This window comes from Balaenoptera ricei, chromosome 1 (genome assembly GCF_028023285.1).
Source record: "Balaenoptera ricei isolate mBalRic1 chromosome 1, mBalRic1.hap2, whole genome shotgun sequence".
Lineage (NCBI taxonomy): Eukaryota > Metazoa > Chordata > Mammalia > Artiodactyla > Balaenopteridae > Balaenoptera > Balaenoptera ricei.
In genome coordinates, this window is record NC_082639.1 from 66,475,800 (window position 1) to 66,502,756 (window position 26,957).

Genomic DNA, 26,957 nt, shown 5'->3' on the forward strand with positions numbered 1-26,957 from the left:
AAACCTATTTTGTAAGTGAAACAAAAATTAGTTTACATTTTGCATTGGCTATGCTTTAACATTTTATGACAACTGATCTGGTTTCACTTAAGGGCCTTATTTTTTTTTTCAGCTTTAAAACATGTAAAGTTGCTACAGTATTTGGTGCCTGCAAGATGCCCAAATTGCTCTTTGTCAAAATGATCCCATGGAGAGTTCTAAAATCTAGTTACGTAGACTTTGGAGAAGGCGCTCAGAAAGTCTGAAATCTGCTCTTAAAAATGTGGCCAAGATGTACCATAATTTTCAACAAAGCATTTTGGTTCATTCATCCTGCAAGTAATTAGTTGTTTATTGTTGTCGTTTGATCTTCTGAAGCCTGAGTGGAGTCTTTAGTTTGTCTAGTTTCTGCAATCTTGGGTCCTGGAAGAGTGGTCATTTTCAGTTTTAAATAATTGCTATGCTTTACATGGTTACAGGGACTGTGCACTTTAGAAAGTCACTTCATTAAAGCATTAAAATACTGTGGGCTCAGTAATTTCATTTACTGGGTCAATAACCCATGATATCTAGAAGAAGATTTAAAATAGTTTAAAAATAATTATTCAAACAAGAAAAGGATTTCAAATTATAATTACCATAGCAATAAAGGAAAAAGAGACTCCAAAGCCAGTATATTATATTTAACCTTAATATCAGATTCCTATAACTCAAAGGGTTTAGCTTGTCCAATAGTAGATTACAAGATCTTAGACCTGAAATAAACTTCAGCAATCATCTAGCCTGGATGTAGAAATTCAAGTTTTGTTTTGTTTTGTTTTTTTCTTAAAAACCACTTATAATTCTGTATCCAGACAGCCTATTGCAGTTCATTCTTATGTAAGGTGCTCATTTTTCTTAAAGCATTCACAAATTTCATATTCAGTTTTTTTCCCCAGGTATTTTTCATGTTGGTTGCTACTGTACATTAGAGTTCTTTTTATTCTAGTTCTGTTTTTCCTGATGGTATTGTTGGTAATTTTGTACATTCATATTGTAGCTGGCTACCATTTTTTAATTCTGCTATTAGTTCTAATCATTTTTCTTTGGTTGGTTGTGTTTGCAAGGAAGATTATCATATCATTTGCAAATAATGATGACTTTTCTCCTCTGTTCCAGTATTAATACCTCCCCCAACCCTGCCTCTGGGCTTCAGTTATGTTATTGAACTTCCAGAACAATGTGAAATAATTATGATATCAGTGGGCATTCATGTCTTGCTCCCAGCCCTAACAAGACTATATCTAGTGCAGAGTTTCCAAACTATATTCCAAACTCTTATCCCATAAGATGTTAATCAGTTTCCTACACCCACCCTCCCAAAAAAATAAGGTGAGGTTTCCAAATAATTTTCTGGAACCCTGAATTAAGCAAAATGAGACAGATTTCCCTAGTGAATGACTTTACATAGCCTTTAGTGTTTAATATGCATTGGCAATCTTCAAGAGGTGGAGAATATATGTGGCATTTCTCAACATATTTGTCTACAAACACTGTTTTTGAAGACCACTTAGCTACCATCTTACAACACGTGACTGCTACCCTGGTAGGGCACTGTGATGTTGGTTTTGGTTTTGGTTTCAGAATGATATTCCTTATCACGTTAAAAAAAATCCTACTTTTAGCTTACTAAGAGTGTTATATAAATAGAATCTTCTACTATGTGTTCCTTTGTATCTGGCTTTTGCTCACCGTAATGTTGTAATGTTTTTAAGATTCATCCATGTTGTTGATTTGTTTTCAATGCTAGATAGTATTCCCTTGCACAAGTGTGTTGATTAAAATTTGTGTTATTTGCAATCTAAGGGTTTTATAAACAATGCTGCTCTAAATATTCTTGTACATGAATCCTGGTACATAAAAGAATGCACTTTTCTAGGATACATATATCAGGAAGTAGAATTCCTGTGTCTTAGGGTATATACATATATTCAGGTATACAGGATAATGCTACAGTTTTTCAAAGTGTTAATATAAACTTAACACTCTTACCAGTTATTGCTTGAGATTTCCAGTTACTATACAGTACATTCTTTTTTTTTTTTTTTTTCAGTACATTCTTTTTAACACTTGGTATTGTCAGACATTTTAATTTTGGGCAACCTGGTAAATGTGCAAACACATCTTATTGTTTTAATTTGCATTTTTCTGATTACTAATAATAGGCACCTTTTCTTATGTTTATTTGCCATTTGAATTTCCTCTTTTATGTAACAATTGAATTTTGTCAGTCTTTCTGTTGCTTTGGCTGTCTCCTGTCTTTTATTACTGATTTGTAAGAATTTGTTATATATCTTGTATATTAATTCTTTCTAGGATACACACACACACACCCCCTAGGAGAGGGAGAAAATATATACCGTGGACCCTTGAACAACGAGGGGGTTAGGGGCACCAATCCTCCATGCAGTTGAAAATCCGTATATAATTTATAGTCAGCCCTCCGAAGACATACTTCCTCATCATCCGTGGTTTCACATCTGTGGATTCAACCAAAGGCAGACCATATAGTACTGTAGTATTTACTATCGAAAAAATAATCCCTGTGCAAGTGGACCCCTGCAGTTCAAACCGGTTGTTCAAGGGTCAACTGTATAAATATCTCTGTGGCCTGCCTTTTCACTCTCTTAATGTCATCTTTTGAAGGACAGCTATTCTTAAATTTAATATGGTTTATTTTCTCAGTCTTTTTCTTTCTTGTTAGTGCTTTTATATCTTAAGAAAAAATTTCCTATTCTGATATTATAAAAGTTTTCCCCTGTATATTTTTTTCTTAAAGCTTACTGTTGTCTTTCAGATACAGGTTTCCAATTCACCAGAAACTGATTTTTGCATATAAGTAAGAGTCTAGATTTACTTTCTTCCATGAGTTTATCCAGTTCTTCCAGCTCCACTTTTTTTTAAAGCCTGATTTTTTTCCTCCACTACTCTGCTTGGTGCTTTCCTCACAACTTTTTGGGCCCTTTACTGTGTTCCATGGGTCTCTTTGTTTGTCCTTGTGCCAGTACCACCTTGTTCTTCCTCAAGGGTGTTTTAGCTTTCTTGGCCCTTTGCATTTCCATATAAATGTTAGAATCAACTTATAAAGCTCCAGAAAAGAAATTCTGTGGTATTTTGGGATTTTGATTAAGATTACCTTGAATCTATAGACCAGTTTGAGGAGAATTTACATCTTCACATCATTAAGTTTTCTATTCCATGTCCATGTTATAACCCTCCATTTATGTAGAGCTTTTTAAATATTTATCAATAAAGTTTTGTTATTTTCTCCACAGAGGTCTTGCACATATTTTATGATATTTATTCCTAGGTATTTTATATGTTGATGCCGTTGTAAATGATATACTTAAACATTTTTTTATTGTTGCTGACATATTGAAATACAATTGATTTGCATTCTGATCTGTACCTAACAATTCTAACTTTAATAAAAATTATAACAAATTATAGGTGGATTATTTGATACCATTTTAGGGGAGGGATATTTTTCCCTTCTTTCTTTCTAGGTACTTTGGCCAGCCTAATAATTAAATTGACCTAAGACAGATTAACAGGAGAAAAACAAATTTAATTTTGTCGATATGGGAGCTCATAAAAATATGAGACTCAAAGAAGTGACCAAAGCAGGCAGCTTTTATACCTTTTAGAAAAAGAAACAATAAATTTGTGAAGAATTAACAAGACAAAGAAGTCTGGGCTTGGGATAGTAAATTAGTGAAGAAGTAACAAGTTTTGTTTATACAGCCTTCTTGGCCCTAAATTCTCTATCTCTGGTGATAAGGATGTCTTTTTACCTTCTGGTACAGGGAGGGTACCTTCCATGTGACAGATTTATTTCCTGCGTTCAGAGGAACAAAGGAGGGTCAGAGTATCCTTATTGCACAGGCTATTTCTTAAGTAACTCTAATTCAAAATGATCAATATGCCCAGTGGCATATTTTGGGTGGCTTGCCCTGAACCACATCACCATCATGTCATCTGTGAATAATTATATTTTTGTTTCTTCTTTTCCAATCCTTATATGTTTCATTTTTTCCCCTGATTTGCTGCACTGGCTAGGAACTCAGTACAATATTGCATAGCAATGGTGATAGTGGAAATCCCAACTTCAAAGAGACAGTTTCCAACATTTTACCATTAAATGTGAAGTGCAATGTTTGCTATAGAATTTTTGTTTTGTAGAAACATTTCACTAGATTAAGGAATCTCCCTGTTACTTTTCCTTAACTAAGAGTTTTTAATCATTAGTTCATGTTGAATTTTATAAAACTCTTTTTCTGCATCTCCTGAGATGATCATATGGTCATATGATTTTCCTTTTGAAGTGATCATATAATTTTATTATTAATGTTGCAACTTACATTTATTTTCTTCCTAATTCTTTTATTTTGAAAAATTTCATACGAGTTGCAAGTTTCACTGAACATCATTTTTACTGAAATAAAAGCCAACAGACAAATTATGAATATTCAGATTTAGGTATTTGGCAGACATTTTCTAAAATGAGTGAAGTGAGCTTGTCACTTCAAGAAAAGAACAGGCAACATATTTAACTAATGACAAAAATTGAAGTTTCAAGTCAAAATTAGCATTTTGGAAAATTTCTATTTGTCACCATCAGCTTTCTGGTTTTCCAAAACTTAAAGGCTTTTCTGATGAGGTCAGTGGTAACATCAATAAATGTGTTTAAAATATACATTTGGAAATATCAATGTTTCAAATATCTGCATAACTCGTTGGACTAATATTTTTCCAGATTAGCAGTGTATGATGTTATAAAATCATGCATGAGTTGAAGATCTATGCAAGATACAAGCTAGACAAATGGATTCTAATGCAACATAGACAATTTTATTGATATGGTTTTAGATTCCATATTGCAAATAAACTTTAAGAAACTGCCACTTGTCAAATTTTGGTATAGATTCAAATAAAAATATCCACAATTATCTCCCTTTTCCTACTACATATCTTTGTGAAGCTGGATTTTCTTCATCTACTTCAGCCAAAACAACATGTTTTAATGGATTGAAAGCAGAAACAGATGTGAGAATCTGGCTATCTTCCATTAAGCTAGAGATTAAAGAAATCTGTAAAAATATAAATAATATCATTCTTTTCACTATTTTTGTGGAAAATATGATTACTTTTCATAAAAAAGTATGTTATTTAGGTTAATATGAAATGGACATATTGGGTTTTTAAAAATAAATGGATATGTAAATTTTTTTAATTTTCTATTTCTAATATGGTAAATATTGATATATATTCAGCTCACATAAACAACAGATCCTTAGAATACTCAATAATTTTTAAGACTGTAAATGACACCAGAGACCAAAAAGTATGAGAACTACTGCCCTAGGAAATAACACCAGACATCCTAAGTTTATGAAAGTATAATGTTACTTAGCACATTTATCCTCTTCCCATGACAATGTAAGAACTTTAAGATATTTGAACTCCATTTACCTCCCTCTCAAATTATATGCTATTTTACGGTACTTTTAATTCTAAAATTTCCTCTTTCTTTTTGTTTTTATGAAGCTTCACTATGATATGTTTAGATGTTGATTTATTTTTATTTATTTCGCCTGGGAGTCATCAGATGAGCCTTTTGAATTTGTAGATTCTTATAAGTTCTGGAGAATTCTCAGCTATTGTCCTCTGTCCATTCTCTCTCTCCTCTTCTCTGCTCTTTCAAATAAATTTGTGTTAGCCCTTCAAATTGTATTCTCTGTGTCTCTTAACCTATTTTTTTTTTTTTTAATCTCATGTTTCATTCTGAACAGTTACTTCTGTCTTCTAGTTCACTAATTCTCTTTAGCTTTGTTTGCTCTTTGTTCAGCTAATTTGCTGTTAAATACATTCATTGAATCCTTCATTTCATGTATCATATTTATCAGTTCTAGAACTTCTAAGTGGTTCTTTTTCACGTACAGTCCATCACTTTTTATAGTTTTCATTTCCCTGCCAACATTTTTACTTGGCTTTTATCTCCTTGAACACAGTGAACATAGCTGTTTTAGTCTGTGCCCTGTAATTCCATATGTGGAGCTCCTATAGGACTGTTTCTATTGGTTTTCTCTAATGGTGTTTTGTCTTTTCATATATTTGAAATTTTATTTGTAGCAATAATTTGAGGCCTAGGGTGCTATTATGTTCCTCCAGGGAAGAGTTTCTTTGCTCTTTCCAGGTGTCTAAGGTCATTTAGATGTTTAGGACTACATAATGTAATTTCCAAAATTGAGGTTTTCAGAGCCACCCAATTGACGTGAAAGAAGATGATAGATTTTTGCAAGACTGGTTTATTTCAAACTTACTCTTAGGATACCTCTTAGGAGTCCTAGTCTGTCATGTCTGCACGCAGGTTGGAAGAAGAATTTCCAGACACGAAGTATTTTAGAAAAGAGTGAGTTTATGGAGAACAAAGAGCAGAGTTAGTGAGGGGTGCTTCAAATACAGCGGGCCGACTTCCTCATAGACCAGGGAGAGCCGGCCCCCTTTGTGGGCTAGTAGCCAACTTTTATAGCCTCAAGACAAAGAAAATTCCTGCTGGCAGGATGGCATTAGGTGATTGGTCAAGATGCTACAAGGTTACTACATGGTGATTATTTTGCCTAATATGGGGTGGGGGCGCTGTCTGGTTTAGATTAGGAGAGCCCACGGCAACAGTTGCTATGGGAGCGTGGTTAATTCTGGAATTTTTGTCCTGTGTCCTTGATGTAGGGTGTCCTTTATGTAGGGCTCCGCATAGTCCAAAGTGGATGTTGATTTACCCTTTTTGGGCTCTGGATTCTGATCTCTGTCCTCCTAGACCCAGGAGAATGCCAGAAACAGAACTTAGCTAATTATTCCAGAGCCACAAATGCCTCCAGGGCAAAAATAGTCCTTAGTGTTGGTGTACCTCCCTGAGTTCCAGACTTCTCCAGACTGGCAACTCCTCACTATCTTGTTAGGTCTTGGATAGTCTTAAAGAGATGGTTTTTATATTTTTTCCAGTTATTTTAGTTATCTTACACAGAAAGATGATCTGAATTTTGCAAGTTAACATACTGAAGCAGATATTCTCATGCTGGTTTCTTTCTTTCTTCCTTCCTTCCTTTCTTTCTTCCTTCCTTCCTTCCTTCCTTCCTTCCTTCCTTCCTTCTTTCCTTCTTTCCTTCCTTCCTTCCTTTCTTTTCTTTCTTTCTTTCTCCTATTGAATGATTCTTTAAATTCCACAGTGTTTTACAATTTTCAGCAGTTTCACATACATGATTTCATACAATTCCATAATAACCCTTTTTTTCCCCTACCCCTATGTTACCCCTCCCTCTTTCTTCTCCCCACAGGTAACCACTAGTTTGTTCCCTATATCTGTGCGTCTACTTCTTTTTTGTTTTATTCACTAGTTTGTTATATTTTTTAGATACCACATGTATGTGATATCATACAGTATTTGCCTTTCTCTGTCTGACTTATTTCACTTAGCATAATGCCCTCCAAGTCCATCCATGTTGCTGCAACTGGCAAAATTTCATTCTGTTTTATGTCTGAGTAATATTCCATTTGATATATGATATACCACACCTTATTTATCCATTCATCTGTTGATGGACATTTAAGTTGCTTCCATACCTTGGCGATTGTAAATAATGCTGGTATGAACACTGGGGTGCATGTATCTTTTTGAATTAGAGTTTTTGGTTTTTCAAATATATACCCAGGAGTGGAATTGCTGGGTCATATGGTAGTTCTAGTTTTAGTTTTTTGAGAAACCTCCATACTGTTTTCCATAGTGGCTGTACCAATTTATATTCCCACCAATAGTGTGCAAGAGTTCCCTTTTCTCCACATCCTTGTCAGCATTTGTTATTTGTAGACTTTTGATGATAGCCATTCTGACAGATGTAAGGTGATATCTCATTGTGGTTTTGATTTGCATTTCCCTGATGATAAGTGATGTAGAACATATTTTTATGTACCTGTTGGCCATCTGCATTTCCTCTTTGGAAATATATCTATTCAGGTCTTCTGCCCATTTTTTAATCAGATTTTTTAAAAATGTTGAGTTGTATGAGCTGTTTATATTATGTTGGATATATTAACTCCTTATCAGTTATATCATTTGCAAAAATTTTTTCCCATTCAGTAGGTTGTCTTTTTGTTTTGTCAATGGCTTCCTTTGCTGTGCAAAAGCTTTTAAGTTTAATTAGGTCCCATTTTTAAAATTTTTGCTTTTATTTCCTTTGCTTTAGGAGATAGATCCAAAAAAACATTGCTACAATTTATGTCAAAGAGTGTTCTGCCTATGATTTCCTCTAGGAGTTTTATGGTTTCTGGTTTTATATTTAAGTCTTTAATCTATTTTGAGTTTATTTTTGTATCTGGTTTTAGAAAATGTTCTAACTTCATTCTTTTACATGTAGCTGTCCAGTTTTCCCAACACTACTTATTGAAGAGACTGTCTTTTCTTCATTGTATATTCTTACCTCCTTTGTTATAGATTGACCATAAGTGCGTGAATTTATTTCTGGGCTGTTTATTCTGTTCCATTGATCTGTGTGTCTGTTTTTGTGCCAGTACCATACTGTTTTGATGACTGTAGCTTTGTGGTATATTCTGAAGTCAGGGGGCATGATTCCTCCAGCTCTGTTCTTCTTTATCAAGATTCTTGTGGCTATTTGGGGTCTTTCATGTTTCCATACAAATTGTAAAAATTTTTGTTCTAGTTCTGTGAAAAATGCCATTGGTATTTTAATAGAGATAGCATTGAATCTGTAGATTGCCTTGGGTAGTATGGTCATCTAACAATATTAGTTCTTTCAATCCAAGAACATGGTACTTTTTAATGATAATGAATTTGAATATCCTCTGTTCTTTGGTTTTTGCATTTCCAAACTGGAAGGAATGACTTATACTACAGCTTCTTTCCTGAAGCCTGCAAGCCACATTTTTCTCCTTATTCCCCAAACAAGCATACCCTTAGGATATACAATACAAGCATATGTCTCCCTGTCTCCAGTGAAGGAACATAACCCCACTAAGACATTTTTGTTTCCTTATCTCTTCCATTTACTCACTTTCGTACCATTTCCTTCCACTTTCAGCTTGGAATTCATGTCACTAGTGCCCATAGTTATTTCTCAACTTTGAATTTTCAGTACACCACTTGCCTCAATCTCCAGCCCTGGATCAAGCTAGCTAAACTCTTTCTTCATCCTTGCCTCAGTGCTCCTAAACAGTGTGAGAAAGAATGCATAACCTTACAGTATATTCATCAAAAGTCTATAATTTCTAAATTCTAACTGTGGCACAATTGGCAATCGTTTTGATTCTTGCTCAAAATATTCTCTTTCTCAAAAGTTCATGTCTCTTCTGAAGTCTGTTAGCCTTACCTCTAAGTCTCTCAATAATTAACCCTTACTTGCTTTATAGAAATATAAGGGAATCTGGAGTAAACTCTAGTTGTATTCCACTCTTGTAAGGTCACATGTTTCTCCTCATTCTTATTTCTTTTTTTCCTGTCTCAGAGGAGGAGGTGTCTCTACTTTTTCAAAGGCTATTCATCCAACTGTACTCTTAAGTTTTATTTACTTATTTATTATTGAACTATAGTTGATTTAAAATATGTATTAGTTTCAGGTATACAGTAAAGTGATTCAGATATATATATCTGAATATATATATCTGAATATAAAAGAAGTAAATATAAATACATTTATATTTAAAATATAAAATTCTGAAAAGGATTTTCAGATTCTTTTCCATTATACGTTATTGCAAGATATTGACTATAGTTCCCTGTGCTATACAGTAGGTTCTTGTTTTTTATCTATTTCATATATAGTGGTATGTATCTGTTAATCCCATACTCCTAATTTATCCCTACCCCACCCTTTTCCCCTTTGGTAATCACAAATTTGTTTTCTACGTCTGTGAGTCTGTTTCTGTTTTGTAAATATGTACATTTGTATTATTTTTTAGATTACACATATTAGTGATATCATGTAATATTTGTCTTTGACTTACTTCACTTAGTATGATAATCTCTAGGTCCATCGATGTTGCTGCAAATGACAATATTTCATTCTTTTTATGACCTAGTAATATTCCTTAAATTATTGACTCCTATCTTTCCTGGGTTCTCCCTCCATTAGTGGGTCCTTTTCTTGTATTTGCAATTACTCCCTCTTCACCAACCCCTTCCTCTCAAACTACAAACCCCCTAAAGCATCCTCCAGCCTAGAAAATAAAACAAGATGAAAAAAAACCAAAAAACCTGTATTGAATGAACGTCAACGAATGTTCAATTTATCACTAGCCTTATATGCTGGCAGAAATTCTACATGACAATTAAGAGCATTTGTAAGGTAACATGATTTTCCTTACTTCCAAAGCAAATTCTGGCCAGAACATAAAGAACACCTCTTGGGGGCTTCCCTGGTGGCGCAGTGTTTGAGAATCTGCCTGCTAATGCAGGGGACACAGGTTTGAGCCCTGGTCTGGGAAGATCCCACATGCCACGGAGCAACTAGGCCCGTGAGCCACAACTACTGAGCCTGCGCGTCTGGAGCCTGTGCTCCGCAATAAGAGAGGCCACAATAGTGAGAGGCCCACGCACCGCGATGAAGAGTGGCCCCCACTTGCCGCAACTAGAGAAAGCCCTCGCACAGAATCGAAGACCCAACACAGCCAAAAATATAAATAAATAAATAAATAAATAAATTTAAAACTGTATTAAAAAAAAAAAAGAACACCTCTAATGCTATATAATTAACAATATCTTTGTGGAAATAAAGTTCTCATGCTTGGTACTACATGCAAACCTCCAATACCTTTCCCCTTTGTTCTTCGTAACCTCTGACTTCTAGGACTGATTTCAATTCTAAGTGCTGCTTACCAATCTAGCAGTGTTTGAGGGGTAATGGAAGGATTTACTACACTAGCATCTAGTGCGTGAGGGATCCAAATTTACCATTTTGTTTTTCATCCTTTTTTATCAGGCATTATGGTCTAATTTGCCATTGCTAATTCCTCTAGGACAATATTTCTCAAACCTAGATGCCCATTGGAATCATGTGTGAAACTTAAAAAAACTTACGTGCAGGCAGCATCCTCAAGAGTTGTCTGATTCAAATAGTTTGGGGTGAAGTCCAGCCATTATAATTTTTTAAAAGCTCCTTTGGTCATTGTTATGCACAGCTAGTTGAGAGCCATGTCCCTAGTTGAGTGACATGTGAGATACTAATACCATAGCATAAATCAGCTTTCTCTCTTTATGTGATCCACCTGGATAGTATGTTAGCACTGGGTCCTGAGCTCATCTTCCTTAAGGGAGAGGAAAATAATCCAGAGGTAAGTTGGCCTCAAAATCAGTCAAATTTTGTTATGATCTGATAGTGATAGTGAAATATGAATTACTCCCATTTTCTCAGTCTGTAGGTGAAAACTCTTTTTTGGTTTGAAAAGACTCATTGTTTGCCTTCCAGTTCAGAGAAAGCAAACTGCTTTCCTTTGGCCTGCCTTCATGATTATACAGATCCATTTTCTAAAGGAAGCTCCAAATAAAGAGAACACATCATCTACGGTGACTGAGAAACATAGTTTTATGGTGCTGGTTTTAGAATTATCTCTTGACATTAACAATTTTATGCACCCCCCCTGTTAAGTTTTATGCTTGGATGTAATGCCACCAGGTAGGAATCAAGGTAAATGCCATATCCCAAATCCACAGAGTCAGAGCCAAACCGTGGGTTATCAAATTTATCTTTTTATGTGCTGTTACTCATAGTGTATGATTTATACACACTGCTTTTGAAAGGTGCATTAACTGAAAGAAGCTGGCTTGTGGAGGGGCAAAAAAGTACATATACAGGCTGGCTTGGTTGAACTGTGTTGATTTCTCTCTAGAACAGTCTTTACAATTCTTTGTTCACAGAGGTCTGCTGAAAGTGACTCAGTGTAGATGTAAACAGCTTGCTTAACCATTCCTGAAACACAGGAAAAATTAAAATACATTCTTTTCTTTGTCAAGCAATAAAAACAATGCCAGATTGTTAATGCCTTTTTTGTACCTTTCACTTGAAAGACCTCAAAAGAACATGGAGGAGAATAAAGGCAAAATCTATTCCCCAATGGCGTCATTATACATGTTGAAGCCTCTAAAACGAAAACTCTGAAGACATTCAGGAAGAGTAGAGGAATAAATGACAGCAAACTGAAGAGTGTGTCTCCAGAGCTTTGTTCAACCTGCTTTGTTCAAATTCATTCAAATTGCATGATGAAAAGCAAAGATCTCATTTGTTTCAACATTAAAGTAGTAAATTAGTGAGTGGTGAGTTGCTAATTGTCCTGTAAAGCATTTAAGGTGCCAGGAGTGCCCCATTGCCGATACTTTAAATTGCATTCTCATGGTTGAAGTGAAAGCAACCCTTAGAATAGTATAAAACAATGTTTTTAATAATTTAAGCTGGTTCGATTCAAACATGATTTTCGTTCTGAAATATTTATCGAAGCTCCTGCTTTTATTTGAGATGAGCAAGTTTCATTTTAGACTTCAAGACATCAAATAGAAATCCATTTTCAATATGGGGCTAAAGTAGGGAGATAGATTAGCTCTGTCCAGTGCTGTGTTTCATCCCTGGCTGTGTCTGCTTACTTGTAGGGTATAGAATTAGCAGGTTTGGTTAAATTTTACTTGAATTTTTAGTGACCTTTTCTAATCCTGACTGTTTCATAATTTAATGTCTTGACCTTCGTTTTCTGTAGAGCCACCTCAGTGATAAATGCAGAGATTTAATAACTAGAACTGGTTGACAGGTGACCTTTCGTACCTGGCCATTTCTCTTTGCTGGGGAAACCACACTGTTTTGCAAGTTTTAATTCACAGATTTTAATTATCTATTGTATTGTCTATAAGCTTATTCATGGAGAAAAAAGCAAAGGTTAAATATTTCATTCTTCTTACTGATTAAAATGTAAAGTGCTTAGCAGTTGTCCCAATATATCATTCAAAAAGGAAAGGGCAGTTTGTCAGATTCTTACCCAAAGAAGAGAGAAGGGGAATTTTCCAGAGTGGTTGGTAAGGAGTAGGATGGAGAAAGTGGCCAGGAGAGTGAGCTGTCTCATTAGCTGGATGAGGGTGACCGTGTGTGTGTGTGTGTGTGTGTGTGTGTGTGTGTGTGTACATTTAGAGCAGAAAAACAGAAAGAAGTCTTTAACTATATGTGTCCTAGTTTGAAGAGAAAAGTGACTGTGACTCAACAAAAGGTGAAACTTGCCGATCAGAGTGAGTGACCTGTTAGTTTTGGTCATTTTTTTTTTTCAACCAGGCAAGGATCAGTTGGGCATGTCATGGTAAATTGGTTTCTAGAGTCCACCTAAATAATACTTCCACACAGGAAAATAAATCTAATTATTAAAATACCACAGACTCTTAAAAAGAGATGAGAAGAGCCACGTCTTCCTCCTTACCTCCATAGTATCAAGGATTTCTTGCGCTTACGTTCTTCAACGTTTATGCAAACAAGAATCCATTTCTGTGCTAAATGCTCACGCTTCTGATAACACAAAAATAAAAATCAGCATGCCTGTAAAATGACCTACAGGATGAGCATACTATCCCAGGCAGCCGATGTCCTAGAACCTTCGTACGTATGGAGAGGGGAGCGACTCAAAGAGTTAGAGGAGGGCTTGGCGTCTCCAGCTGACTTTGCTTCCCAAGGACTTGAAAGCAGCCACTGGGGGCTTCTAGAGTGCATTTGCCTCAAGGAGGCTTTCCGACAGGGGGAGGTATTCTCTTTAGCCACGGAGACCAGCTTATAACAACATCTGCCATGGCCTTTTGTTTTCTCGGACACGGACTGTAATCATTTAATGCTTCAGAAACAAACACGATTCGCTGCTGCTATGAAAAAAAGTTTGAAAAGCCAATTGAGTGAAAAGATGTGGAGGACCATTTTAAAGCCAATAAAATTGGTCATGATTAGTTTATCTTAGACTAAAATTTCAGCCGTATTTCAAACTGAAATATTAAGAAAAAATTGTCCACATAATTTCTTATGCCATCGTAATGCCATTGTCAGAAAGGAGAGGTTAATTTTACCCCCATGCAAACGGTAACACTCCTGAGAAGACTTTCATCAACTAAGAACTTTGTCCTGTTTTGGTGACATTCTTGGCCGCCAGCATGGTTAAAAACATTAATTTATAATTTATTATAAATAATTTTAATATGATACTGGGTGAGATTTGAGGTGTTTGCCTATATGTATTTAGGGATAGTGCAAATTAATAGTAAATATTTCTTTAATATCCCCCACTTCTTAATAGTGCTGTGAGTGCATTTCATGAAAGATAGTATGTGCTCTCTTTTTAACCTGAAAGACATCTAGTACCCACTGGACATAATGTTTGTCTCAATTTCCTCAACTCAATAATGGGAAATAAAAACTAACTTTTGAAGAATTTATTATGAGAACTGAATGGAATAATGTAATAAAGTGCTGGGCAGGATGACTGGCCCATAGTATGTATTCAATCATGTTAATATCAATAAATATAATACACCATACTTATATATCTCCCTCACACTGCTTCTTCCCTCTCTCATCCTCTCCCTGCATCCCAGACAGGAATCAAGTCCTTTTTCTTATAAGGAGGCAAATGTCAAGATTTGTTTTAGCAGAGAAAGGACTTGCTTTTCAAGGCAATGCCTTAGACCTTTAAAATAGTCTATGAATTGACCCTAGTTGATCATAAAACTTCCCCACCTACCTCAAGGCTGTGTACTGAGGTTAAAGCTCACACTGATTAGAATTCTAAAATTATTTTACCCTTAACAGAGCCTTGCACAGAATAGGTACTAGGTAAAAATTACTTGATTGTTTACTAGATGTCACCAAATACTTAACTTTCCCCAAGCTGACTGTTTATTACCAGGTATGCAGGTATAGAGCCAGTATATTTTGCAGAGGGAGAAAATACCCAAATCAAATAAGGCAAACCTTGGAGATATTGCAGGTTCTGTACCAGACCACTGCAATGAAGTGAATATTGCAGTAAAGTCACACGAATTTTTTGGTTTCCGAGGGCATGTAAAAGTTATGTTTACACTATACTATAGTCTATTAACTGTGCAATCGCCTTATGTCTAAACAAGTACATGCCTTAATTTAAAAAATACTTTATTGCTAAAATACGCTAACCATCATATGACAACGTGGGTTGCTGCACACCTTCAATTTGTAAAAAACGCAATATCTATGAAGCACAATAAAACGAAGCACAGTAAAACAAGGTATGCCTGTATAATGATGTTACCACTAAAAAAAAATCAGTGTCTTAGATGTCAAATAAAAGGAAGCGTTTGACATTTGTGAGCTTTCTCTTAACAGTGACACAGTTGCCTAGACAGGGTCGGCTGTATATTTGTGGTGATCTCAGTTTATAGACACAGCCCAAGCCCAAGCAAAGTGTTTGGCTTGATGTTTTGAGTGTACAAGAGGAAAAGACAAGGAGGTCAAGTTTGTTTTTAATAAAGAGAAACAAAAACTAGGCACAAGTCAACTGAAAAGGAGAATTGAAAGTTAAGATGAGACTTGATAAAGTGGAGCCAGATAAATCTTTCCAAAGGTCTCAGAAAATCCAGGGCCTCAATCTAGAAAGAAACTGCTTACTGAGGCAGAACTGAGCGAGTGGACACATATGGAATAAATTTTCAAGCAAGGGCCTCAAATCAAATAACATAAACGAGCTCAAGAAACAGCAGGACGTTTTAACAAAGAAAGTTGAGATCACAAGATGCAGCGATAAAGCTAATAAAAGGAACTGAGATAACCAGATAAGAGCAGCTCTTGGGTCAAACCATCCATTCATGCCCAGGTGCGTCTTTCTTTTTATCATGGCTTACTGTAGTTTGAAGGTGCCTTCAAACATATAAATGAGTCCCTTGTGCTTTAACAAGCTCTTCGTGTTACCTGAAGCTTCCGATTCTGATTAGGATTGTTTCATTCATCTAGCCCTGCACGCCTATCATACTGTAAAGATGGTTCCTGCAACCAAGTGGTAAATAGAGCAGTCACTCCATGCAGCAATGTCTCCTGGCACCTCATTCAGGAAACCAGACAGCTAGGCAGGTCTGAGAACAAGAAGTATGACATGCAGAAGTTTCTTACCACTCTGGCCGTGATGACAATATGGCCAAGCGAATAGTATAAAAGAAAGGGGCAATTTAAAGATCACCACCTATCCCCAAAGTCATTACATTCGTAGCACCCTGCCCAATTACATGTTTGTCACATAGACAAGAGGCTGTTATTCCCAGTGTTTGCCCTCAAGTTGTTAGTCAGCTGCTGACCTCATAAACTGCACAGCTGCAGCATCCTGATATGTTGTCATGAAACAGATTGTGATGTCTTAATTGATCACTCTCAGAGGTCACAATTGTCAAGTGAAACCAGTAGACTGATTTTTATGAGTTAAATTAAGCTTTGTAACAGCAGAACCAGCTAATTCACTTTAATGACTTGGAAATCCAATGCAGATTGCTACATGTTGTAGATTAGAACATATCCAAGGCTTTTTCTTTATATCTTTCTTTTTTCTTTTTGATTTTTTTTTAATGTGTGGAGGCCGTATCCTCAAAATGTTTTTATCATACAGTGAAGCAACTTCTTGGAACAGTAAATGGAACCTAACCTCCCTGCACCATATGCATCTTGGTGATAAGTTGGAATGTGCCATGTGACCCACACAATTTAAATCAGGCAGTGATTTGTGTGACTCTAAGTGAGTTTGGAGGACTCAGCTAAGTGAAATGGATGTCAGGCCCAGCTGCAAATCGCCTGGCAGGAAGAACTTTGTGTTCTTCCTTATCATCCCCGAAGACTGTGGGCTTCTAGGTGCATGAGGAAGGGGCTCAGATCAATGCCTGATTCTCAGAGGCAACCCCCTGTGCCTCCATTCGCCCATTGGTGAAGTTTTCACTATGGCACCAACCTAGAGAACCCCGTTTCCAAGTGCCCTAATATACTCACCCACTTTGAGCGGACCTATTCTAACCTGGTGCCTGGATCACCTGCTGCCCACCTTAGTTCAGAAATCTTACTGTAGCAGGAGTGATGGACAGTCACTTTCATAGCAGAGTTTTAAGGCACTTCACAAATGGACCTTTGTGGGCTGCATAAGTAAAGTTTTTTTTTTTTTTAATTAATTAATTTATTTATATTTTTGGCTGTGTTGGGTCTTCGTTTCTGTGCGAGGGCTTTCTGCAGTTGTGGCAAGCGGGGGCCACTCTTCACTGCGGTGCACGGGCCTCTCACTGTTGCGGCCTCTCTTGTTGTGGAGCACCGGCTCCAGACGCGCAGGCTCAGTAGTTGTGGCTCACGGGCCCAGTTGCTCTGCGGCATGTGGGATCTTCCCAGACCAGGGCTCGAACCCGTGTCCCCTGCATTGGCAGGCAGATTCTCAACCACTGCGCCACCAGGGAAGCCCCAAGTTTTTTTGAAATTCTTAATCTGACATCTCAAATAACCTTGTCATTCTAGTGTATTTTACAGTGAACCATAAAAACGAAATCAAAGAAGTAAAGTTAAATTAATGTAATAACTGTTAGCATCCAGAATACAATGGGAAGCATAAGGATGCTCATCAAAGCAATTTTTTTGTAATAGAAAAGAATCAGATAATAGCTAATGCCCAGAAAGAGGCAGAGAGGTACATTATGTTATGTCCATACAATGCAATATTATGCAGGCATTAAATATATCTCTAAGGACTATTTATTAACATGGGAAAGTTTAATGATGTGAAATTAATTGAAAAATCAAGGTGGCCAAATTGTATAAATGGTATTTCTCAACATGTCTAGAAGGAAGAAAATACTACAAAACATTGTAGCAGTTATTGAGTGGTGGAAATATGGAGAGTTTTAATTCTTTTTATATTTTTCAAGTTTTCCACAGCAAGCCCATATTACTTTAGTAATCAGGAAGATAAACAAAAGCTGCTTGAGTAGTTTTGTTATAACATTTGCTGCAGGAGTCTATGTTCAAGTCACCTTAAATCTAACAGGTCTGGAAATGAGCTCCTGCTTCCTCCCCCGGTCTGTTTCTCCTGAAGCCTTCTCCTTCTCAGTTAAAGGCAGCTCCAGGCTTCCAATTGCTTAGGCTAAAAATCTGAAGTTATCCTCGACTCCTTTCTCTCTCTCAGATCTCACCTTCCATCTACTGGTCAACCCAGCAAGCCCTACCTTCAGAAAATATCCAGCATGTGACCAGCTTCTTACCACCTCCTCTGCTACCCAACCTGGTCCAAGCCATCATCCTCTCTTGCTGGGATTATGGCAGCATCCTGTTCTCACAGTTTCTACCCCTGCCTTCCTTGTGTCAGTTTTCCACACAGCAGCCAAAGCTGTTACAATGTGATTTGGATCAGTCATTCCCCTGCCCAGAGCCCTCAGTGGCTCTTAAGTAAAAGGCCCTAAGTGATGGCTCCTCTGCCAGCTCTCTTGCCCCAGTACTCACTCGCTATTTTCAATGCTCTGCCAGGCTACATTGCCCTCCCTATTGTTCCTCTCCTACCCTGGGGTATTTGCAGTAATGCCTTTTTTTTTTTTTTTTGCAAAATCCCATGGTCAGCCCTTTTACTTCATTCAAGTCTTTCCTCAAATATAATTTTTTCCTGAGGCCTTTTCTGGTCACTCCACCAACACACACACATACATTCACATAGATACATCCTTACCTCCTTCCTTGCTTTAATTTTCCCTATTTAGCACTTACCTCCATCTAACATATACTGTGCAGATTTGTCTGTTGCCTTTCTTCCCTCACTTGTATGTAAGCTCTGTGAGGGCAGGGATATTTGTTTAAGATTTTCACAGCTGAATCCCCAACCCCTAGAACATAGTACATAGTAGTTAGTAGTTAGTCAAATAACTGCTTTGAGTCCCTATCATTGACAGTTGTGTGATAATTATCCTGGTGACTTTTCTGAGTCTCTTTGCTACTCAATTTGCCCACCTAGATTGAACCTGTTGGTATGTTGATATGTTTCTTCTGGACTGCTTTTCTCTTTTCAACTAAATCAGTAATTCTAGATGAATTGGAAAAGTCCATTTCTTCCCTAATATTAAGTTCAGGGTCCTAATAAATTATCTTAATTAATAAATTATCTTAATTATCTAAATTAAATTGCTTTCATTTCCTGACTTAACCACTATATATTGAGCTACTATAGTATTCCAGGGACTTCTGGGGAGTGGAGTTAAAATGAAGAAGACACATGGATTCTGCTGTTACTGAGGTTACCGTCTAATAGACAGGCATAATTAAATAATAAATTAAAGTGCAACACAACTACTGTTGGTTTGGTATAAATATATTTCCAGAGGTATTCTCACACTCAGCAGTTATGCACAATATCTGGATTTTCTGTTTTCCCAGAGAAACTTGTTTGGATAGATGGAACTTACTAATTTACACATTTCTCCCCCCGCCCTGTTTCTCTTTTTGTTTTTCAGCCTTTGCAACTGGACTGTAAGCTTTGTGCCATAGTGTCAAACTCAGGTCAGATGGTTGGCCAGAAGGTGGGGAACGAGATAGACCAGTCTTCCTGCATTTGGAGAATGAACAATGCCCCCACCAAGGGCTATGAAGAAGATGTTGGCCGCATGACAATGATTCGAGTTGTATCCCATACCAGCGTTCCTCTTTTGCTGAAAAACCCTGATTATTTTTTCAAGGAAGCAAATGCTACTATTTATGTTATTTGGGGCCCTTTCCGCAATATGAGGAAAGACGGCAATGGCATTGTTTACAACATGTTGAAAAAGACTGTTGACATCTATCCCAATGCCCAGATTTACGTGACCACAGAGAAGCGCATGAGTTACTGTGATGGAGTGTTTAAGAAGGAAACCGGGAAAGACAGGTGAGTCCTCTGAGAAGCAGCCTTATTGTCTTTTATGGTAAATCTTTGCTGAGTTCTTTTGCCAGCTATCAAATGAACAGAGTAACTTTTCAAACTGATTGTTATATGTTTTTGACTATTATGATTACTTGATGAGCCAGCAGCTAGGCCCCATTTATTCCACCTACCCCACCTTCTGTTCTCTCCCTTTTGATTGGCTTGAGGCTCCAAAAAAACACTGGCTGCTTCTCCAAGATATCTTTAGATTTCTTCTTATTTAGCTCAATTTGCTATTGAATAAATTGGATTTTAGCCGAAAGAAGTCTACACATTTCTGTTTTAAAATAGAAATGTGAGAGAACTTTAGGACCTAAACTTCTTTGGAAGCTGTGGCAAAAATTTACTGAGAGCACGAAACAGAACAAGCTATTGATTCTCTAATAAGGTTGCATAGCTTCTTGCCTGCAAATAGGTCCTACGATCGTGAACACCATAACTTAGCATTTAACATGTTAAGCGGAATACCATGTTGAAATTATGCATTCCTTAAAATCATTAACAGTGGATTCTTGAAGAGAAATGAGATATACATACCGTTCACTCAATGATCTAAAAACCAATTTGCATTTTTTTCATTACATCCGGTTTTCTGCAGCATTCTGTAAACCACCTTTCCCGAGGCCTGCCTGTCTTATTCTTCTCCTACTCCTTACTTTTCCTGCTTCCTCCCCTTACTCCCTCTTCCTCCTCCTCTTCTCCCGTATAACTATTGCTCACCACTTTTCCTCCCTCTTTAGAAAGGTAACCAGTATGTGAGAGAGAAGTAGAATTATAAATCAGTTTACCTTAGTTCATATATCTAGTTCTAATAAAGAACTGCTGAAGGAAAATATTGAAACTGATTGCTGAAAGTTTGAATTACTGTTAATTTTGCCTTTTTGTGTAATACCATGGATAAATTGAGCATTGACTATAATTCTAATATTAACATTCTGATTTCCTCAAAATATCTTGTCTTTTATACTTCCTTATTATCAAATTTAAACTTTCAACTATATTGCAGTGTGTGCTTGAGAAGGGGAGTTTCTGATGTCTCTGGGTATAATTTAAATGTTGATAATTATTTTAAAATCTTATCTGGCTCAACTCTCCTACTGATAATGTAGGTGGAATTTAGTGTTTTCTACTTCTGAGCACCAAAAATGCATAGCTTCTAATGAAATGCAAGACAAATAGCCATGATAGTGGCCCCTTCCACTTTAGCGTTAGCAAGAAGAATCCCAGTGTTAGGATTTGAATCAGTGTAGCATAAACAGTCCAAAGAGACAGGCACTAGGGATAAAAGGAGTAGGTATGTGCTTCAAAGAAATACTCTCACATGTAGCACCATTCTATATAAATACGACCATTCTCAAGTGGCTTTGGAAATTTCTGGTCTCTCACTAGCCCAGAGCAGTGCAGTTAATTAGGTATATTTGGTTTTTCATTAGTAACATTTAGCCCTCAGGGTATGCCCTAGTCATAACTATAAGCCCTAGAATAATTCTGGGGTATCAGAGAAGAGCTCAGCGTGCTGTCTGTCCCCATGTGTTTATATCATGCTTGCTTTGCTGTGAGCTTTCAGTGAGACAGCACTGTCACAGATGTGTTGATTGTACAACAAGCACTGGAAGAGAATAGCTTTGGGAGATTCATTTTCCTACTGGCTGTGATGAGGAAAGCTGTTTGTATAGTGGGAAAAAGCGCACTCAGTAAAATTAATTTGCAGGTATCATTCAGTTGGGAGAGTTACCAAAATAAAAGTAGGAAAAACAAGTCAAAATGATTTTATGATGCTTTCTTGCTGTTTTCTTCCCCAAGTCTAATCCTGTCTGGTGCTTCACTGAATACTGCAACCAGACCAAAGAAGTCATCTATGCTAGAAATGAGCAGAACGGATAGTTTTGGTAAAATCTGGTTGGATGACAAAAGGTCGACCAAAACGACCTCAAGGGCAGCAATCTCCACAATGATTTAAATCTGTACCCTAAATTTAGCTGTGTGGATTTTATTGTTAAAGATTTCCCATAGTGACCTGATGTTCACTGCCAGATTTCAAAGAAGGATATTTTTTAGCTTTTTATGAAGGAAAATGTCAGACTTATAGGGAGACTAATGCTGTAATGAACTGCTGTATACCACAGCTCAGATTGAATAATTATTAACTCATAGCCAATCTTGTTCTATCTATACCCCTGTACACTTTCTCCCTCCCCAAGGATTATTTTGAAGCAAATGCCAGACATCATATTATTTTATTCATAAATATTTCAGCATGTATCTCTAAAAGGTAAAGATTCTTAAAAATAAACACAATGCCATTGTCTTACAGAAAAATCAGCATACTTTCTTAATAACAATATATATTTAGTCTGTTTTCAAATTTCTCCAATGATCTCATTAATATTTTTAACAGTTAATTGAATCGGGATTAGTGTTAAGGTCTGTGCATGTTCAAATCAGGATTAGCATAAGGGCTTTACAAATAATTGATACGTCTCCTATATTTCTCTTAACACATGGCTTCTTCCCTCCCACTCTCTCCCTTTATTATTGAAAAAAACCTAGTCATTTGTCCACAATCTAGATTGTGCTGATTGCACCCCCATGATACTTCTACTTTGGTATCTCTATATTGAGGATTTATTGGATTTGGGTCTAATTTTTTAAAAAAATTTATCAAGACTATTAGGTGATACTTCTATCAGGATGAAGACCGTCAAGTTTTCTGTCTCTTTATGTTAGCATTCATTAATGATCATTGTCTAGATCGAATAGTTCATTAGAGATTACAGAATGGTGATATTTCATCATTTCTTTTTCATTTATTAACTGATATACCTTATAAAGAGAAACTTGGTCTCATTAACCATTTGGTTACCATGAGATAGAAGATAGTACCAATTCTTTCTCTTTATTAGTTATTTTTTTTCCTTGAAATTTATTTTATTTATTTTTTTATACAGCAGGTTCTTATTAGTCATCCATTTTATACACTTCAGTGTATACATGTCAATCCCAATCTCCCAATTCATCACACCACCCCAACCCCCTGCCACTTTCCCCCCTTGGTGTCCATATGTTTGTTCTCTACATCTGTGTCTCAATTTCTGCTCTGCAAACCGGTTCATCTGTACCATTTTTCTAAATTCCACATATATGTGTTAATATACGATATTTGCTTTTCTCTTTCTGACTTACTTCACTCTGTATGACAGTCTCTAGATGCATCCACGTCTCTACAAATGACCCAACTTCATTCCTTTTTATGGCTGAGTAATATTCCATTGTATATATGTACCACATCTTCTTTATTCATTCGTCTGTTGATGGGCATGTAGGTTGCTTCCATGACCTGGCTATTGTAATAGTGCTGCAATGAACATTGGGGTGCATGTGTATTTTTGAATTATTGTTTACTCTGGGTATATGCCCAGTAGTGGGATTGCTGGGTCATAGGGTAGCTCTATTTTTAGTTTTTTAAGGAACCTCCATAATGTTCTGCATAGTGGTTGTATCAATTTACATTCCCACCAACAGTGCAAGAGGGTTCCCTTTTCTCCACACCCTCTCCAGCATTTGTTATTTGTAGACTTTCTGATGATGCCCATTCTAACAGGAGTGAGGTGATACCTCATTGTAGTTTTGATTTGCATTTCTCTAATAATTAGTGATGTTGAGCAGCTTTTCATGTGCTTTCTTCTTTGGAGAAATGTCTATTTAGGTCTTCTGCCCATTTTTGGATTGGCTTGTTTTTTTTTAATATTGAGCTGCATGAGCTGTTTATATATTCTGGAGATTAATCCTTTGTCTGTTGATTTGTTTGCAAATACTTTCTCCCATTCTGAGGGTTGTCTTTTCATCTTGTTTATGGTTTTCTTTGCTGTGCAAAAGCTTTTAAGTTTCATTAGGTCCCATTTGTTTATTTTTGTTTTCATTTCCATTACTCTAGGAGGTGGATCAAAAAAGACCTTGCTGTGATTTAGGTCAAAGAGTGTTCTTCCTATGGTTTCCTCTAAGAGTTTTATAGTGTCCGGTCTCACATTTAGGTCTCTAATCCATTTTGAGTTTATTTCTGTGTATGGTGTTAGGGAGTGTTCTAATTTCATTCTTTTACATGTAGCTGTCCAGTTTTCCCAGCACCACTTATTGAAGAGACTGTCTTTTCTCCATTGTATATCCTTGCCTCCTTTGTCATAGATTAGTTGACCATAGGTGTGTGGATTTATCTCTGGGCTTTCTATCTTCTTCCATTGATCTATATTTCTGTTTTTGTGCCAGTACCATATTGTCTTGATTACTGTAGCTTTGTAGTATAGTCTGAAGTCAGGGAGTCTGATTCCTCCAGGTCCGTTTTTTCCCCTCAAGACTGCTTTGGCTATTCAGGGTCTTTTGTGTCTCCATACAAATTTTAAGATTTTTTGTTCTAGTTCTGTAAAAAATGCCATTGGTAATTTGATATGTATTGCACTGAATCTGTAGATTGCTTTGCGTAGTATAGTCATTTTCACAATGTTGATTCTTCCAATCCAAGAACATGGTATATCTCTTGATCTGTTGGTATCATCTTTAATTTCTTTCATCAGTGTCTTATAGTTTTCTGCATACAGGTCTTTTGTCTCCCTAGGTAGGTTTATTCCTAGGTATTTTATTCTTTTTGTTGCAGTGGTAAATGGGAGTGTTTCCTTAATTTCTCTTTCAGATTTTTCATCATTAGTATATAGGAATGCAAGAGATTTCTGTGCATTCATTTTGTATCCTGCAACTTTACCAAATTCATTGATTAGCTCTAGTCATTTTCTGGTGACATCTTTAGGATTCTCTATGTAGAGTATCATGTCATCTGCAAACAGTGACAGTTTTACTTCTTCTTTTCCAATTTGTGTTCCTTTTATTTCTTTTTCTTCTCTGATTGCCATGGCTAGGACTTCCAAAACTATGTTGAATAATAGTGGTGAGAGTGGATATCCTTGTCTTGTTCCTGATCTTAGAGAAAATGCTTTCAGTTTTTCACCATTGAGAATGATGTTTGCTGTGGGTTTGCTGTATATAGCCTTTATTATGTTGAGGTAGGTCACCTCTATGCCCATTTTCTGGAGAGTTTCTATCATAAATGGGTGTTGAATTTTGTCAAAAGCTTTTTCTGCATCTATTGAGATGATCATATGGTTTTTATTCTTCAATTTGTTAATATGTTTTATCACACTGATTGATTTGCGTATATTGAAGAATCCTTGCATCACTGGGATAAATCCCACTTGATCACGGCGTATGATCCTTTTAATGTGCTGTTGGATTCTGTTTGCTAGTATTTTGTTGAGGATTTTTGTATCTATATTCCTCAGTGATATTTTTCTGTAATTTTCTTTTTTTGTAGTATCTTTGGCTGGTTTTGGTATCAGGGTGATGGTGGCCTCATAGAATGAGTTTGGGGTGTTAGCTCTTCTCTAAATGTTTGATAGAATTCACCTGTGAAGCCATGTGGTCCTGGACTTTTGTTTGTTGGAAGATTTTTAATCACAGCTTCAATTTCACTACTTGTGATTGGTTTGTTCATATTTTCTATTTCTTCCTGGTTCAGTTTTGGAAGGTTATACCTTTCTACGAATTTGTCCATTTCTTCTAGGTTGTCCATTTTATTGGCATAGAGTTGCTTGTAGTAGTCTCTTAGGATGCTTTGTATTTCTGCGGTGTCTGTTGTAACTTCTTTTTCATTTCTAATTTTATTGATTTGAGTACTCTCCCACTTTTTCTTTATGAGTCTGGCTAATGGTTTATCAATTTTGTTTATCTTCTCAAAGAACCAACTTATAGTTTTATTGATCTTTGCTATTGTTTTCTTTGTTTCTATTTCATTTATTTCTGCTCTGATCTTTATGATTTCTTTCCTTCCGCTAACTTTGGGTTTTCTTTGTTCTGCTTTCTCTGCTTCCTTTAGGTGTAACGTTAGATTGTTTATTTGAGATTTTTCTTGTTTCTTGAGGTAGGCTTGTATAGCTATAAACTTCCCTCTTAGAACTGCTTTTGCTGCATCCCATAGATTTTGGAGCGTCGTGTTTTCATTGTCATTTGTCTCTAGGTATTTTTTGATTTCCTCTTTGATTTCTTCAGTGATCTCTTGGTAATTTAGTAATGTATTGTTTAGCCTCCATGTGTTTGAGTTTTTTACGTTTTTTTCCCTGTAATTCATTTCTAATCTCATAGCGTTGTGGTCAGAAAAGATGTTTGATATGATTTCAATTTTCTTAAATTTACTGAGCCTTGATTTGTGACCCAATATGTGATCTATCCTGGAGAATGTTCTGTGCGCACTTGAGAAGAAAGTGTAGTCTGCTGTTTTTGGATGGAATGTTCTTTAAATATCAATTAAATCTATCTGGTCTACTGTGTCATTTAAAGCTTGTGTTTCCTTATTAATTTTCTGTTTGGATGATCTGTCCATTGGTGTAAGTGAGGTGTTAAAGTCTGCCACTATTATTGTGTTACTGTCAATTTCCTCTTTTATAGCTGTTAGCAGTTGCCTTATGTATTGAGGTGCTCGTATGTTGGGTGCATATATATTTATACTTGCTATATCTTCTTCTTGGATTGATCCCTTGATCATTCTGTAGTGTCCTTCCTTGTCTCTTGTAACATTCTTTATTTTAAAGTCTATTTTATCTGATATGAGTATTGCTACTCCAGCTTTCTTTCGATTTCCATGTGCAATGAATATCTTTTTCCATCCCCTCACTTTCAGTCTGTATGTGTCCCTAAGTCTGAAGTGAGTCTCTTGTAGACAGCATATATATGGGTCTTGTTTTTGTATCCATTCAGCAAGCCTGTGTCTTTTGGTTGGAGCATTTAATCCATTCACGTTTAAGGTGATTATCGATATGTATGTTCCTTTTACCATTTTCTTAATTGTTTTGGGTTTGTTTTTGTAGGTCCTTTTCTTCTGTTGTGTTTCCCACTTAGAGAAGTTCCTTTAGCATTTGTTGTAGAGCCAGTTTGGTGATGCTGAA

General features: G+C 36.3%; 1 protein-coding gene across 5 annotated transcripts in view; it reads left to right on the forward strand.

The window, feature by feature from the left end:
- The window catches only part of ST6GALNAC3 (ST6 N-acetylgalactosaminide alpha-2,6-sialyltransferase 3), a 567,689-nt gene that overhangs the window by 330,817 nt on the left and 209,915 nt on the right, over nucleotides 1-26,957 (forward strand). For all 5 annotated transcript variants that reach the window (XM_059899430.1, XM_059899440.1, XM_059899466.1 and 2 more), the window contains one exon: nucleotides 19,526-19,935. In XM_059899430.1, the coding sequence (XP_059755413.1) occupies nucleotides 19,526-19,935 (410 nt within the window). The remainder of the gene's footprint in view (nucleotides 1-19,525; nucleotides 19,936-26,957) is intronic.